The sequence below is a fragment of the Festucalex cinctus genome, chromosome 10 (assembly GCF_051991245.1).
Source record: "Festucalex cinctus isolate MCC-2025b chromosome 10, RoL_Fcin_1.0, whole genome shotgun sequence".
In the NCBI taxonomy this organism is placed as follows: Eukaryota; Metazoa; Chordata; class Actinopteri; order Syngnathiformes; family Syngnathidae; genus Festucalex; species Festucalex cinctus.
The window spans coordinates 13159109-13176295 of record NC_135420.1 but is presented as its reverse complement, the minus strand read 5'-3'; the positions used below and the strand labels follow the sequence as shown (position 1 = coordinate 13176295).

The 17187-nt window shown below is 37.3% G+C and overlaps 1 protein-coding gene across 1 annotated transcript in view; it reads right to left on the bottom strand.

Moving 5' to 3' along the window:
* Positions 1–17187, bottom strand: part of LOC144027169 (adhesion G protein-coupled receptor D2) — an 80178-nt gene that overhangs the window by 61811 nt on the left and 1180 nt on the right. Inside the window, 18 exon segments of the mRNA XM_077534495.1 lie at positions 3840–3960; positions 5648–5763; positions 6769–6902; positions 7107–7260; positions 7948–8050; positions 10324–10427; positions 10569–10695; positions 10791–10846; positions 11527–11638; positions 12421–12523; positions 12618–12764; positions 13023–13134; positions 13367–13651; positions 13794–13873; positions 13943–14098; positions 15255–15549; positions 15552–15826; positions 16941–17165. Coding sequence (XP_077390621.1) covers positions 3840–3960; positions 5648–5763; positions 6769–6902; positions 7107–7260; positions 7948–8050; positions 10324–10427; positions 10569–10695; positions 10791–10846; positions 11527–11638; positions 12421–12523; positions 12618–12764; positions 13023–13134; positions 13367–13651; positions 13794–13873; positions 13943–14098; positions 15255–15549; positions 15552–15826; positions 16941–17165 — 2705 coding nt within the window.

Below are 17187 nucleotides of genomic sequence, written 5' to 3'. Positions count from 1 at the left end.
GGATGGACAGCGCAGGGCCAAGAGCCTATTATACCTAGGTAATGGATAGTGCAAAAACTTTTGAATGACATTACCTAGAGATTGGATGACAGTGGGTGGAGCGATTTATGGGCCCCGCAGACACTCCCTTGCCCCCTCACCGCATGTGCTATTTATCTCTCACTTGATAAGTAAGTAGATGAGGCATGCCTGTATTTATGGTAAAAATGCTCATAAAATTTACTCAGTGATGCAAGTTCAAATACACTCAAGAGAATCCTGAAACTTTGCAAATGCTCTGTTGTCTTTGGTTAAATGAATGAGTACCTCATAAATAGATAGATAGATAGATAGATAGATAGATAGATAGATAGATAGATAGATAGATAGATAGATAGACAGACAGACAGACAGACAGACAGACAGACAGACAGACAGACAGACAGACAGACAGGACAGGACAGGACAGGACAGGAAGACAGATAGATAGATAGATAGATAGATAGATAGATAGATAGATAGATAGATAGATAGATAGATAGATAGATAGATAACAGGACAGACAGACAGACAGACAGACAGATAGATAGATAGATAGATAGATAGATAGATAGATAGATAGATAGATAGATAGATAGATAGATAGATAGATAGATAACAGGACAGACAGACAGACAGACAGACAGACAGATAGATAGATAGATAGATAGATAGATAGATAGATAGATAGATAGATAGATAGATAGATAGATAGATAGATAGATAGATAGATAGATAGATAGATAGATAGATAGATAGATAGATAGATAGATAGATAGATAGATAGATAGATAGATAGATAGATAGACGATACAAAAAGCACTGTCAAGATTCACTTCCATTTCACAATTTCAAAAGATAGAATAAACATGTACCGTAAATGTTGAATAAGCTATACTGTTTAATCAGGACGTCACTCATTAAAACTCAAATTGCCTGATTACAGGGTAGAGCAATAGCTCAACTGAAAGAAGTCCAATAGTAGAAGCATATTACAGTTGGTCACAAGGGAAGAAGTGGTTTAGACGTGTACGTTGGCGCGCGATGAAACATCAACATTATCTGTTTTATTGATTCAACAGTAAAAACTTGACGTGTTGGGTTTATGTCGCTTTGGCTTGGGCCAGTAAAAAAATGACAGGCAAACAACAACAACAACAAAAATGCAATAAAACTTTTCTTATTATTATTCCCTTTCATTTCAGTTTTGCATGTGCCTTTCAATTGGAGATGATTAGTCTATGATGTGCCCTGTGTTTGGCCTGACGTCAGCTGGAAGAAGCTCCAGCACATACACACAACCCTGGTGAGGATAAACGGTATAGAAGGTGGATGGATGGACATTAAGGATGCATTTTTGTTTCGCATACTCTACTTCATTATTGGAAAACTGCTCTGGTAATATGGTGTTAAATGTCACACTTTTACTGATGAGAGGCCAACTAATCCATTATTGTGCATTGGTACGGAATACTCAAACAACACACCTGAAATCCAATTGTATTCATCTCAAATATGTCTAATGTATGTTTCTGAGTAGATTTCACATTAACGTTGAATGTAAAGCCATCTTGAAGATGTCAGGGGTATATTTAAAATTTTTTAGGCAGATGCCAATAACGATTATTGGCAGAAAAAAAAATACAGATGAATTTATTAGCCCCAGCCAAAAAAAACAAAAAAACAAAAACAAAAAAACGTAAAAACAATTAATATTGAGCAGTGTATTTTATGAAAGCTAGTGAAAGACAAGACAATCGGACACTGAACAGGTCTTAGTAAGAGTCAATGCACAATTCAGATGTAGCTTAAACTAGTATCTCACATTCAGGCCTCTATATTCTTCAACAGTGCACTTGCACGGTTTCTTCTTCCACCGTGCAAAGCCGCTCGCACGCTGAATTTAAAGAGGAGCTTTTTTGACCGGCCGAAAAGCTAGTCAACAGTGTTCAAACTTCATGTTTCTAACTTTTGCAGGACACAAACACAGAGCCAACAGAGTTGAGCAGTGAGCGAAAAGTCACCATTAATACTGAAATGCACAAGAAACAAAAGTGACGTGTTCATCTTCTCACACACCTTAAAAGATTCTGCCTTGAATCAAAGCTCTCACCCTGCCTTGATAAATGAGTCCAAAGGTTTATATTCCATTACGCTCAAGCTTTTAGTGACCACCTCTTGTATCAATGCAGCAAAAACAGCTTGCACTCTGTTTGAGCGACTTCAGACAGAGAACGAGTATATCTCTAGAAATGATAGTCAATTTGTTCAGAACAACCTTTGTGAGGTCAGAGGTCACTGATGTTGGGACCTGACAGTCTAGCTCACAATCTTCATCCCATTAGTTCCCACTCATTAGTGATCCAAACTGTCTCACATTCCCACATTACAGTCGTACATGGCAAAACGCAGTAAATACACCAATGAAAGTGAATGAGATGAAAGAAAAAAAGAAGACATATTGACAGATGGATAGAATATAAAAAAAATCTCAAATTACTCTAATGAGTAAAAATCAATATGTTCAGGCAAATTAGCACAGCAAAACCACGTGCATTCATTATCTTCGTGAAAACAATATTAGCTGTTAGGAAGATGCTATTTGTGGCAAGTAGGACACTTGACTTAATTATCAGACAACAGCTAAAACCATTATTGATTATTTCCTTAAAATACAGCTCAATTAAATATACTGCAGCTGACTGGTGCTGAGAAAAACTACCACCGACTCACAATTACATGACTTCACTCCTTCTACTTATTTGGTGCAAAAAAAATCTGAGAATTAAGGGAATAATTATCTGTAAATGTTTAAAACAAATTGTCAACAATGTTGCAACACTAAGGTAAAGAATGTATAATTGGACGGCAATATAGACCCTCTCTAAAAATCTGTGGCAAATCTATCCTTCAAATTTCAGCACTAAAAGCATTTAGACTGCTCATCACAATCATGTTGACCTTAGATTGCCTATGACAGGAATAATGCAAACAAACAATACAAATGCAATTCTACTGTTAAAATAAAACCACATTTCTCCGTCTTTTTTTTTTTTTTTATTACCCCCATCTCTGCATCAGCCTTTGCCACTGACAAATAAAAGCCTTGACAGTCTGTGTACATCCAGCAAGAGGAGAATGTATAATGGAAAACCTTTCAACTTCTCATTGAAGGGAAAAAAAAGCAGGATATAGTTTGTAACTAGAGATATTTTTGAAATTGCTCTTCAGTTTTGTTCTGGTTGCAGTTTAGTGTCGCGCTTACATTTTTATTATGCATTGCAACAAATGAAGGCTGAATTTAATTATGAAGTTATGCAAATATGATTAGTGTGGAACCACCATGCATGCTTGTTTACATTTCTGCAAATTCAGAACAATGTGACATTTGACTGTATAATGCAAAATGATGTATGAACACCTATTTTTCCCTGAATAATTTCTTATCAGGAATTATAGATGATTACTTGTCATACTTGTAACCACTGTAAATTAATATATTTAAGCCCTGTTGCACACAAGTTTTGCTGCAATTCAAAATTTGAATCACGGGTGAACGGCATCATCACAGATGTAACCGACAATCAAAAATATCATGTGGTGTCATATGAGCTTTCACAACAGACATTTCCGGCAATGAAACTGTAATCCAGCTGGATGCTGCCATAGTACAGCATACACAGTGTGTTCATTCAAAGGCTTCATAATGATCCAGATATTCTTCGGATTTCACTTTATTAAATAATAATAATAATAATAATAATAATAATTTTGTATGCTTGCAACGTGCAACATCTTTGCAATTGTGTAGCTTGGCGTACCTGTAGTGAATTGAGGATGATGAAGATGTAGGCCATGACAATGGAGAAAGGCACAAGGACACCGCACAGCCACGTCAATCCAAGAATGGGCAGCAGAACCAAAACCGCTTTAACCGCAGCCCTGTGATCATATAACACTATTGTGAGGCATACAGTACCCATGCATGATTTTTAAACACACTCACAAATTACAAATATAAAGAGTCTAAATATGTTGGCAAATCTTCTTTTTATTACCATGCACACTTTTCTAGATTTTTCTACTTCTTAGGATATTTTTGAGCAACCTTGGATGACTAGCTTTTCCACACAGTGGCTGTGTGGCTGGGAAGACTCACGGGGTGACAACTTCCCACCTTAAATCTCATTTAATTCTGTTTAGAGTGGAATTAGCTTCCCACTCAGGTGACTGCCAAACCACACCAGCTGTGAATGCGTGTGTTCAAATTGTGACATGGATGGCGGCAGGCCCCGGGCTTATTCGTTGGAGGAATTTGTTTGAGTTTCCGAGATGGCTGCCACCCAGGGGTGCCAAACGGTTCAAGGGCAAGCTTTGAAAATTTGTATAGTGTGCCTACTGTGAGGCCTGGTGGGCTGAGGTTGAGAAAAAAAAATACACACTTTTGACATAATTTTCACCAATAGAATCATTTACAAGACTTCTGGTCGGAAATCTACTGGATCACATGTGGGAGAGATTCACACAGATTAGCCCATGCAGAAACACAGCTGTGATGTTTTTCTATGGCAACGTACAAATGAAAAAAAAGGGTCAAAATTTGTTACATTTATAATTAGAATGAAAATGTAAACCCGAGCTAATTATTTTCATATTGCAACAGTTTATGTGACTGGCTGGTTTATTTGATTAGATATATGGGTTGCAAACAGATTTTTGGCTGCACTTCGAATGATCAATCACCATACTATTTGATCGTAAAAAGACAAACGCGTAGCACCATATTTTTTTTCATCCTCTCATGACCTCTAATTTAAAAGATGTTGCAAAAAATAAAATAAAATACACATTGAATTAGAGCTTAGCGAGTGCACATTTTGGGGGAGAAAATAATATAATATAATATAATATAATATAATATAATATAATATAATATAATATAATATAATATAATATAATATAATATAATATATTCTTCTTGAAATGTTATTTTGGTTTTTACCAAAATGCTAAAAGTTAAAAATGAATACATTTAAAAAAAAAAAAAAAAAAAAAAAAAAAAAAAAAAAAAGTCATACAACTAAATACATGCCAGCCATGTTTTATCATTCAAATTGTAGTAATACTGTATAAAATTTCCGTAAATGTGGCCTTTTTTATTCTAAATAGCATTCTTAATATGATATTTAAAAAAATGTGTGCGGGTGAAAAAAAAAAAAAGCAGAATCACATTGCAAACATGAGTTTTCATAATAGAGTAAGATTAATTTAGAAATTAAACTGTAATGGCATATTATGTTACCTAATTGTTAATGCAGAAAAAAAGCCACTTCGTCTGAATTAATTCATGTGTCTGAAAGACCCTAAAACATTCAGGGACAGAGAGGTTGAAAGCATTTGAAGTGGCTGAAAACTGATGAATATTTTATGGACAACACTAATATAATCAATTCAAAATGTATTTCTATCTTATTTGATGAATGAGCCTCACTGTTTCACAAATGACAAATCCTTTTTTTTTTTTTTTTTTTTTTGGTGCTTTCTGAAGACAGCCGCCTCTTCCAAGGCCTGCAGCACTGGTGAATAATCTTTAAAAAGAGGACAAATAGCGCCCCCTCATGGCCAGTACCTAACTTGCTCGTAGGTTTGTTCCAATGGACTGGCACCCATCGCCAACATAATGGACCTCCTTTTGGCTGTGGAGATAGTGATGACCACCACCCGAGTCAGTACCATGACATTCACCTGGAATAAAAAAAATATATAAATAAAACATTGATACATACATAATTTATTACATCTAAAAATGAGGAGGGAAGGGGGAAAATAAATTTAAGAATTCTCCTTTTTTTTTTTTCTTTACCTGACCACCTTATATTAGTCGTGCTTTTGCAGCATTGTGGCCAAACGTGACTTAACTGTAAAAGTGTCAAATAAATACATTTAAAAAAATAATAATAATAATAATGATAATAATAATAATAATAATACTGCCATTTATATTGACACCATTCATAAACCAACTCGTTGCAACTTAAAAATTGCGTTAGCAGAAAATAATTTTGCGAGGCGCCACATTTTTTATTTATTTATTTTTTTTTTAATTGAACAAAACACAACACGGTACAATTGTCAACGTAGCGATTTTCCGGGCCACTGTAGCTATATTATAATAATACAAAGAGAGGAAACGGGCAAGAAATAAAGGAGGCGTTTGGCTTCATTCATTTACTGCACGCATGCATGTCAGTGACAGAGACTCTCCATGCATTGCTTTAACAAATTTTATGCATAATCGCTTCAATAATGTATACACAAACAATTAAAAGATGACTATACCTATTGGAAATAAACAAAAGATAAAAATAGCAGGATAAAAAGTTTAGTAAAGTTAAGTATTTTTGGTGTATTGTACACAATAGAAAACATGATTAAACACAGCTTAACAGTTAGCACAACAGTTTGAATTTTGAGTCTCCTGTTGCAAGACAGTTTTAAGGCATACAACAAGTGAATATTGTTTTGCACAAAAACATTACACTAGAGCTGGGGAAAAAAAAGTCATCCAAAAATGTATGCCTTGAAACTATAATTAATAATTGAAAAACCACATTTGCGATGCCAAGATCAAATGACTGCTTGAGTAATCAATGGAATCATCGATAGGATAATTGATTCTAAAATGATTCGTTTATGGCAGCCCTAGATTATACGGTAAATTGTGTGATGGTGCGGGTGCAATTTGCTGACCATGATGATGAAGATGACAGGCCCAGCAAAGCCCCAGATGACACCGTTCTGGACACTGAGCCAACAGTAGCCATCCGCCAAGTATTTGCCTGAGGCCGAAGCCAGTGTGATGGTGACTATGAGCACTGGCAGACCTGGAGGCAAGACGAGAACAAGAAACAACAGTGGATAATTAAATGATCGGTGTAGAAAGTAATAGTAAAATAAAAATATAGAAATAAATGTGAGCAAAATGGAAGATGGCACAGTAGAAGAACGCTGAGAGTATTTTTCAATTTCAGATTTGACCTTCATAACGGTAGCGAAAGAACTGAAAATATCCCGAAATAAAATTTTACCCCAGCCGATGAGATAATAATACTTCATGTGTCTTTCTTCGCTGAGGTTGACGGCAACCACCTTGCTCCAAAGCAGCAAACCTTCAACCAGCATCCAGCTGAAAGCAGCCATGAAGAAAAGATGGAGCAATGCCGCTACAAGCGTACACGCAACCTAAAAGCACATCAACACAGGTGGGCCAACAGAAAAAAATGTTAGATTTGCTTTTTCAAATGCTCCATTAATGCTCTTGAATGATGCAAAGCAAACGCCAATATTTGCAGGGAATTACAAATGTTTTATACATACACGGATGCACACCCATGGCAGTTCCTTATCTTGTAATAACAGTAATGTTATTTATTTATTTTTCTATCTATTTATTCACCCCTCTATTTATTTTAAGTGTTATTTAGGTTTTGGAGAATAGACTTGACTTGCTTGACAAAAAAATAAATAAATTGAAAATGAAAATGTAGAATTATATTTGGATGCTAGCTATCTGTCTAAAAAGCGTTTTAAAAACTGACAATAATCACTCGGGCTATTTTGTAGATTTGTAAGCATTTAATGAATTTTCAAAAATCAGCCCCGAGAAGTCCAGCTCACCCTGTCATGACTCAGTGACTATTGATGATGTTGAATCATTGAAAACAACATTAGCGGAATAATTTTGATATTTGTATCAGTATATGCGTAAGCAGTTTAAAAACACTTTTTGCACATTAGTATTAATATCATACTATATAAGAATCATTTCAACTACAATATGTATCATATATTGCGAGTACAATGTCAACTACCTGTTTAAAGGTGTTTGTCACTAGTTTCAACGTGTGTAATTATGACTTTGTACTGCACCTTGTTGTGAATGGCCGAGCCACTGCACAGCAGAATCACTTGAGCACAGATGAGAGCAATAAACAGATTCTTATGGATGGATGTCCTGTCAGATCGAGGTATGCTAGTGAAAAACAAGTGAAAAATCAGTTTCATTTGGTGAAGCTCTCACAAAAGACAATCATTTGAAAGAAAAAAATTGAAAATATTGATCATTGAATGAAATTATTGAATAATACACTTTAACATTTATATGTATATCATGTGTACAATGCAGTACAGTTCACAATAAATAAATGGTGGTAGCAGCTCCTTCATGGCCTCTTAGGATCCCTCAGTGGCCCTTCTGCTAATTAACAGCCACAAAATGCTACCATAAACCTTTGGAGTGAACTCACGTGTAGACAACTGTAATTAGAAGATTAGCACTGGTCAATACTCATAGTGGCCACAGAAGAAAATCTATGGTAGCAACCGTGACAATATAAGGCTCTTTTTAGTGAATTGGTGTGACATTAAATCCCATTAAGAGAACTCAACTCAACTTTATTTATAAAGCGCTTTAAGAGCAGGTGTTGCTGTATACAAAGTGCTGCACATAAACAAACAGTTTTGCGGTAAACAAGAACAAAGCAAACATTTTGAAGTGCAAATACAGGGGTTTTTTGTTGTTGTTTTTTTTTACAAGTAAATACATTTTACATCAGTAAATAAATAAGTAGTGAATAAAGAGATAAATACATACATAAATAAGTAGACTAAACATCAAACTCATACACACCACAAAACACCAAGAACAAGTCTCATGGTGCGCCAAAAGCCAAAGAATACAGATGTGCAAGAGCTCGGCGAGATAAGGTGGGGCAAGACCATTAAGAGATTTGAAAACAAATAGAAGAATCTTAAAGTGGATTCTAAATTTCACGGGCAGCCAGTGAAGAGAGGCCGTGTTCCCTCTTACGGGCACCAGTAAGGAGACGAGCAGCAGCATTTTGGACAAGCTGGAGACGCTGCAGGGAGGACTGGCTGATCCCAAAATAAAGTGCATTGCAGTAATCCAGCTGAGATGTAACAAAGGCATGGATTACCATTTCTAAGTGCTGCTGAGATAGGAGATTTTTGACCTTAGCCAGCTGTCTAAAATGAAAAAAGCTGGATTTGACAACAGCGGCAATTTGCCGGTCCAGTTTAAAGTCACTGTCCATCCTGACACCCAGGTTTGAGGCTGTTGGCTTCAGATATTGTGCCAGAGGACCCAAGTCGGCAGGATGACAAGAGCCGCTGGGACCAAAGACCAAAGACCATATGCTGTTTTTTTTTTTCCATACTAGACACTATATGGAGTCCTTGCATAAGCGCACACCAAAACATTTTGCACTATAAAGTATGAGCCATGAGAGCCAATATCACCTGGCCACTTGGCCCTGACCCGGGCCCCAAAGAGAGCATAAATAAACTCTTTTCTTTTTTTTTCTTTTGTTTTGAGTAAAGAGGTCATGTCAATGTGGGGTAAGCGTGCAATGCACTTCGGGACCCAAAGTACATCCTCGACCGTGCGCGCGCAGCCGCAAGACTTTTTTTTTTTGTAATCTTTCTTACCATTTCTTTTACATTATTCTTCAGTGATGATCACTGAGACATATGTAAGCCAATGAAAAGAAAAATCTATTCAGAAAAGGAAATGCCGCTCACTGGTGCTGTTGCTGCTTTACATCAACAAGTACAGCTGCGGCCACATCAGACTACATGGACAATGCATTGAAAGCCACGCGTTTTGTGTGGAAAAAAAAACTGTGTGAAGACCCATGAACTCATCCACATCAAACGGCTGCGAGCCAGACCCTCTCTCAGGTCCAGAATTGATCTCTGGCCTCACAAATGCGCTTTGTGAAATTCCCAGAGAGACATCAACATTTCGCAGACAGTACAGTATTCCCAGAAAAGTGGAAACCCATTGCTGAAGAATGGGACCAACTCCATATTTTCCGCTGTTCATGTCAGCAGTATAAGGCAGTCAATACCACGTCTATAAAAAGCCTTGTAACCATGTCAACATGCAACAAAATGATTGTGCAAAGCAAAAAACTAAAATATAACAATGTCAGTGGGGTATGAAATTCAATGGTGATCAACTCAAAACCACAAAAGACTGGTTATGTTTTCCACTGTTTCATTTCACTGTGTTTCCACATTTTGGTCCTGGAGTGTTTCAGTCATGAATTTTTCAAATGAGGGGGTCATAATAATCAAGTTCTGTGAAAGCCATTTGTACTTTTCAACAACATTGGGCTTTACATTTGCAAACAGTCGAGGTGTGCACGAGTGTAAAAACTTTATTTTCACTCATTTACTGTAAGGCTGTGAGGCATGTGATATTGCGTGTGAGCAGGTACTCACTCCAACACAGTGAACAGCATCAATGTCACCACCAGAGCACACAATGACGCTCCCGAGCCGATGAAAGTCAGCTTGGTCAAAACAAGCTCTTCCTCAGGACTCCACTGGGATGCGGTCAAACATGGGCATGTAAAAGAGAAGAGCTGAGAATTAGTTAAATCTTACTAAATTTGTGCTCCTTTGTAAACAATTTGTTATACAAAAAACATGTTTTTTTAGAGCACGGATTGCCACTTTTGAGTCACCTTTGGTTTTAAGTAATTCATCAATACTGCAAAGTTGGTGGTATGGCTGCATAGACAGGAAGTAACACCAGAGCCAGCAAAGATCACACTGCAGCCCTCACTGGACCAGCCACTGGTATGATTATTCCTATTTAACACCACATATAAATGCACAAGAACATAATTACTAACTCAGACATTAGATAACATAGATGCAGTCATTATTGTGTTGATGAAACTTACACCAGGCTGAAATTCCAGAAGGCGCATACTGGAGAATATCTCTGTGCATACTCCATCTAGAAGCAGAAACACATTCACCATTGGGCTTACAATATTATATCTTTGATGGTAAAAAAAAAAATGTTGAATTTACTTTCAATTTATGACAACTCTATAGTGGGGCTCAAATGGCATGAGGAGTGGAATTGGAAGTTGGAAGAAATTAATGGTATGGGCTTAAGGTGATCTAACTCCTTGTGAAGTCAGTTGTGATTAGGAAGTGACATTTGACTTAATTTAGTCAATCATCTAGGAGGAAGATGAAAATCTATTAATTCATTCTTACTTCCCCCCCCCAATAATTCTAATGGGATGGGAGAATCTCTCTCCGTATGTTACAAACTACTGTTTCAACACCAGTGTTGTACTGAGTAGAATAATGCTGCCAGCTCAAGGTCTTCATGGGCGTAACTAAAGTTCCCACAGCTAAGATTACATCACTGCCTTTGGAGGTGTAACCTATTTGTAGCCAAGTAATGCACTCCAATTTGCCTGAGTTGCAAGATCACAAGATTACACACTAAACAGCAATCATTTCAATTCTTAAAACTTAAATCAATTAATCAATATTCATGCCCTTTTGTTACATTAATCATGTTAATACCCTGGAAAAATACATTACACGCACTTTAAAAGCTTTGAAAAACACACCTAACGAATTATGTGCAGGGTAAAAGCATTCCTTATCAACCATTACCACATCTGATGAGGATAGTGTGTACTTGACAGCAACGGGGATCGTTTGGGCCTTTGAAGCATCACGTACGGTGGCTGATATGACAGCAGAAGCCAGTTGACCTGACAGAATTCTAAAGAGGGAGACATCATCAGTTAATGTTAGTTTTAATTACAAAATCATATTCAAGAACGGGGATTGGCCTAGTGGCCAGTCTACTGAGGGAAAATATACTGTAGATAAAGAAAAATTCACATCAATGGGTATACTTTACTTCACTTTAGGGTATGCTGTTAAGCTAACACAATGTAGATGTTTTTAAGAACTCCAGAGCATCCAAAGACAATCCACACAATGGAAGAACAACATGCAAAGTGTTAATTGTGAAAGAACTGCACTTCCACTAACAAAGCATACAGTATACATAAAACACACACATACACATATACACATATATATATATATATATATATATATATATATATAAATAAAACTGTCATTTTTTTCCAACAGGAAGACTAATAAACAGAAGAGATCAAAACATATTTCTCCTTTCCTGACGTTTTTATACTTGTACTAGCTTCAAAAGTAAGCTGTAGAATAATCTTTCAAGTTATGTTACTAGTCTATAAATCAGTGAATGGTTTAGGTCCTGATTATATTAAAGAAATGCCCAGGGTATAGAAACCCAGTAGGGATCAGAGGTCTGAAACTCCCAAGAAACGGAGGAGTCCAGAGTTGAAAGAAAACATGGTGAAGCAGCATTTAATTGTAATACTGCACACTAATGGAATAAGATCAAGAGATTCTGTTGGCAATAGTTCAAGGTAATCACTGAGCTTCTCTAATCTCTAAATTTTCTCCAACATAACATAGCATGACAATTTTACAAGATAGGATCATTACGAGGCGAACCTTTCCACTTTCTCTTGCTGACTCAGAAAAGGTTGTGCCGCACCAGATACAATCTCATTCAAATGGCTGTAATGAGTGTGAATAAGCATCACATCCTGATGTCCTAAAACCAGAAAAGGAATTGGACTAGTTAAAATAATACCTAACAAATTAAAGAGCAGCAAGATCTTGTTTTGCATCGTGTGTATTTTTGTTACCAAGTTTATGAATCCTCTGTAATTCAGAATCTGGGATAAGCAGCTCATCCTGATCATTTCCCTTAACCGTGCTGGAGCTGATGTCAGACGGTTTAAATGTTTGACAGCAGCTTTCTTCAGTCAGCTTGTGGCTCCTGATGAATACATCTACTCACACAGACAGCAGAAGCCACAGAGCAAAGAAAACACATTCAAATGAGTAAATTCCAAGCAGAAATGTGCCATGCACAAGATTTAATATAAAGCAAAAGCAATGAATCATACACGTGTCATTAATCAGTAGACCAGTAAAAATGACTCCCTTTCTGATATTTGCGATCCGCTAGGGAAATTAATGCCAATAAAGTATGTTAGTTAAACTATTAATATGAAATGTCACAGTATTTTCTTAAGATGCTTCAGTACCTATATTCTTGGTAGAAAGTGAAAAGCTTTTTCTTTCATCAGAAAGTATGTCTGCCAGCGTTTCAGTAAGATTGTCGATGCTATTGACGATGGTAAATGGCCCCATGCTGATCTGTTGTGGAAAATCAGAAAGAAAAATGTAATATTCATCATGTAAGGAATTTTGGCCAATTAACAATTCTGATGGACTTAATAAAATGGCTCAGCCAACATCATTGTCAACAGCTAATAGCAGCTTTTACGTTAAATAAAAGCAGTTTTATGAAAACTGTGCAACTTTTTTTTAAGGCAAAATAACATAAAGGCTCATCTTTCTCAATGAGGTTGCTGTGGTCAATCCTCACCCCGTCATCTGTTAACCCAATCCACTGTTGAGCCACATGAGGTTCCAGCATCACACTCGACATCTTGACGTAATCTGTCGCAATGGACGCCATGGCCTCTGCTGCATTAGCGCCGGCTGCGTGGCTACTAGCCAGAGCAGACCAGCCCATCTCCATCCTTTGGGCTAGAAAGTGAATATCATTGGATGTGAGGACATTTGGACCACCGGCCTCTATTGTGTCCAGGATCGCTCGGGCCAACAGATGCAGTGAATTTTTCTCTCTGTCCCAGGAGGCAATGTCATTCTAATCACACCAAAAAGACAATCATGAATAACTATTAGTCAATTCAAGTGAACTATTATGCAGGATTAAAGTCCTGCAATAGTTTGCACTATTAAAATTGTGTCTTAAAACTGAACATTTACAACAAGAAAGTTCAACTCACGGGACTGGTTAAAGGGTACTGGCTCAATATGCTGATGAATGGTGTCTTTGGGGAATGGAAAACATCCTGAACTTCTATAACTAACAAAGTACCATTGAATTACCACAATTTGCATCTTACATTAAAATGACATACACTGTCAAAGGTACCTTTCTTATACTGGCAGACAGCTCCACGGAAAGAGTCACAATTGTCGTGGCTCAAACTCCCCGTAACAGGGTCAAAAATGTCACAGTCTTCATCAGGCTGAGGGCTGTGCACAAACTCTAAGGAAAATGTCTTATTCTCAAAGGCCTTTCCATTCACTATGGAGCCCAAAAAGACAGATATGTTACCTAGATCAAGAAAAGAGGAGCATTAATAATAATCATAATAATAATTTTTGCAGGAAAATAAATTAGATAAATTAGCACATGTAATGATCATGATCCATTGTTTAACATTGCACAACAAATTATTAAGTAGGCTGCATTTTTTTTTCCAATCTCTTAAACCTAAGAGATTAAAAAAAAAAAATAATAATCTCCTGAGCAGCAAGTTGTTCAAGGAGTATAAATATGTTGTCCTTTCTACACATTCATCCCAATAGGAGGAACGTTTTGGACTCCCAAAAGTCATATGGGACTATGAAGTCAGAACGGGACAAAGTTTGTTTTCATGGGTGGATTACAAGTGACGTGAGTCACAAAACATTTAGCAAAAACTGTAAGGAGCACAAATTGGGTAGAGCAGGGGAAACAGACTAAAGAGAAATTCTGTCAGACCACAAACTCATTAAACATTAACAATGAGCATGTGTGCTTTTACTAACATGTTAAGTTTGCCAAAGCAGGGAAGAACTCCTCTCCACTCTAATTTTTGTGTTGTTCATATTTCAAGTAGTTTAATCAAATCTTGCTTTAGTCAGTTGTTGACATTCTCTTATCACTACGTTACAATTTAATTAATTTCTTACATTACTTCAGAAATGGCAACAAAACAGCTTTTGAAAGCAGTTTGGAGCAACAATAAAATTAATTTACATTTTTTTTAAGTACCGGATTTAATCCTTTTCCTGATATTTTCAAACATTCACATCCACATTCCTTGAATATTTTTTTTCTTTTATTTTAGATTTTTTTTATTTTGTTTTTTAGTTGTTGTTTCCCACCATTTATCTCATCTTGCTTGGAGTTCCCAATGGGTGGAGTCCCCAAATAAATGCATCTCAGATTTTTGGCACATGTGAAAGTCATGACGTGTGCAATCCAAAATGAATTTGAAATAGTCTCTTTGTGATTGTTTTTCTACATAGCAACCATACCCAGCCCTAATACCAGTGCAGCAGCTAAGCTGCAGTGCCAAACCATGTGCATGCAGTGGATTTGTGTCTGTTCTTGATGAGATCTTCTTTAATTCAATGTGGTCGCCTGTCTTTTTTTTTTTTTCCATTCAGATGATGCCGAAATCTGCCCCGTTTACCTTTGCATGGGTTGCTGCTCCACAGCTTTGCAAAGGGGGACTCTATTTCCATTAATACCCAGCTCCACTTGAAAATCAGCCCAGATGTATTGGGTGAGCACTCCTTTTCCACAGCGCTGATTTCACTTCTATTCAGCACCCGATCCCATATGTGAATCTCGGTGATGCTGCCTGAGAATGACTCATCCTTGTCAAATGAGCCCCCAAAGGTGTCCTGCTCCTGACCAACAATAAAAAGGCCATCTGGCCCAATGCTGTCACAAGCGTTCAAGTCATTCCCACTGTAGATTACAGTACATGGCCATCAGCTAATAGTGTCCAGCGTCCACCATTCTGATTCCAAGAAACGCAAAACCGGTGCCAGGAGCCGTCGGGGTTGAAGACTTCTTGGTAAGCCCCGTGAATACCATGTACTAGCAAAGCCAGCTGCGCAGGCTTTCCTTGGATCACATTTGCACAGAGCTGGAACTCATTAATATATGACTGGGTGGAATAAGAAACAATGGTGGAAATTGCAAAGCAGTTAGGGATGAAGAGTAAATCCAAAAAGTCGCTGTGCCCATGGACGCAAACTTGTGAAGAGGATGGGCATTCTTCTGGTCCAATTGGCCGCTAGTTTCACTGGAAGCTTTTTTTCTCCACCCCACACAGACACTGAGACGCTACTGTAAAACTATACAACCCTGTATACCCATCCTAAATGTTTAAAAAAAAAAAACACACACACAATATTGCAATACAGTGGAACGTTTAAAGTCAAACACAATCTATAACCGGGGCAGCATGGCTCAGTGGTAATAAAGCGGTCGTTTCCCAACCGGGAGGTTGTGGGTTTAATCCTCAGCCTTTGTGACTATGTCAAAGTGTTCTTCAGCAAGACACTGAACCCTGTGGATCTGAGAGAACCTGCAGTCGACCACTGATGTGTGAATGGGAAGCTTTGTAAAGCGCTTTGGGCACCATATGGTGTAAAGTGCTTTATAATAAGCAGCCCATTTACTATAGACTATACAAATACCCATTTAACACATTCCGGGACAACTTTAATACTGTGTAGTATACCTGTAAGAAATACCCACCCAAACAAAAGCAATCCATTCCAGTCTTTTACTGTCACAATCATAACATTGAGTTGATATTATGATATAAATGAGGGGGAAGTCAGGCTTGGCTGATGAAAGAAAAACAAGGTGATTTGCAGGGGAAAGGCACTTCACATACCAGTTGTTCTCATTTTTCACACAAATATAGTTCTTATTGCATACGACTTCACATGTTTTTGCCTCTATTGTAAATGCTCCATTTTGGAATAGCTGCTGCAAAATGTCAAAGAAAAAGGCAAATTTGTGATGCAGGCAGGGGTGGGAAATTTGTTTTAAGTATTGCACATTAAATTATTGATAATTGTAATTTGCCTACAATACTTGTATTATCAGGCCAAATTCCTCTCGCCCTCCACTGCACAGGAAATCAAAATGATGCTAAAATTAGGACCACTGTTGTGATTTTTGCTAGCCTCTTTCTTGGAAAAAAATAATTGCGAGAGGTGTTGAAAAATTCACTAAATACAGTGAAACCATTGCGGGCCATATGTGGCCTCAAGGCCATACTTGAGCAGGTCTGAGGAGCTTTTATGTGTTGTGACGTCATGCATAAAGACAGCTCAGGAATAAATAGTCAACCTACTTTGCAGATGAGTTGTGAATTTCTTGGCAATCCACACAGCTTCAGAGATGTTCACAGACTTTAAATAGTTCTTTATTTCTTGCTTCTCAAGTGAACTGGAGATACTCGCTAAGGCCCCAGAGCGCTGGTAACACAGTTCGTCTGCACTGTCCCATTGCAACTCATCAGGTATATATTCATAGGATATCTCCTCATATGTAAGGGCTCGGGTTTCCAGTAGAAGAGCTGTTAATAGAAAATTGCCATT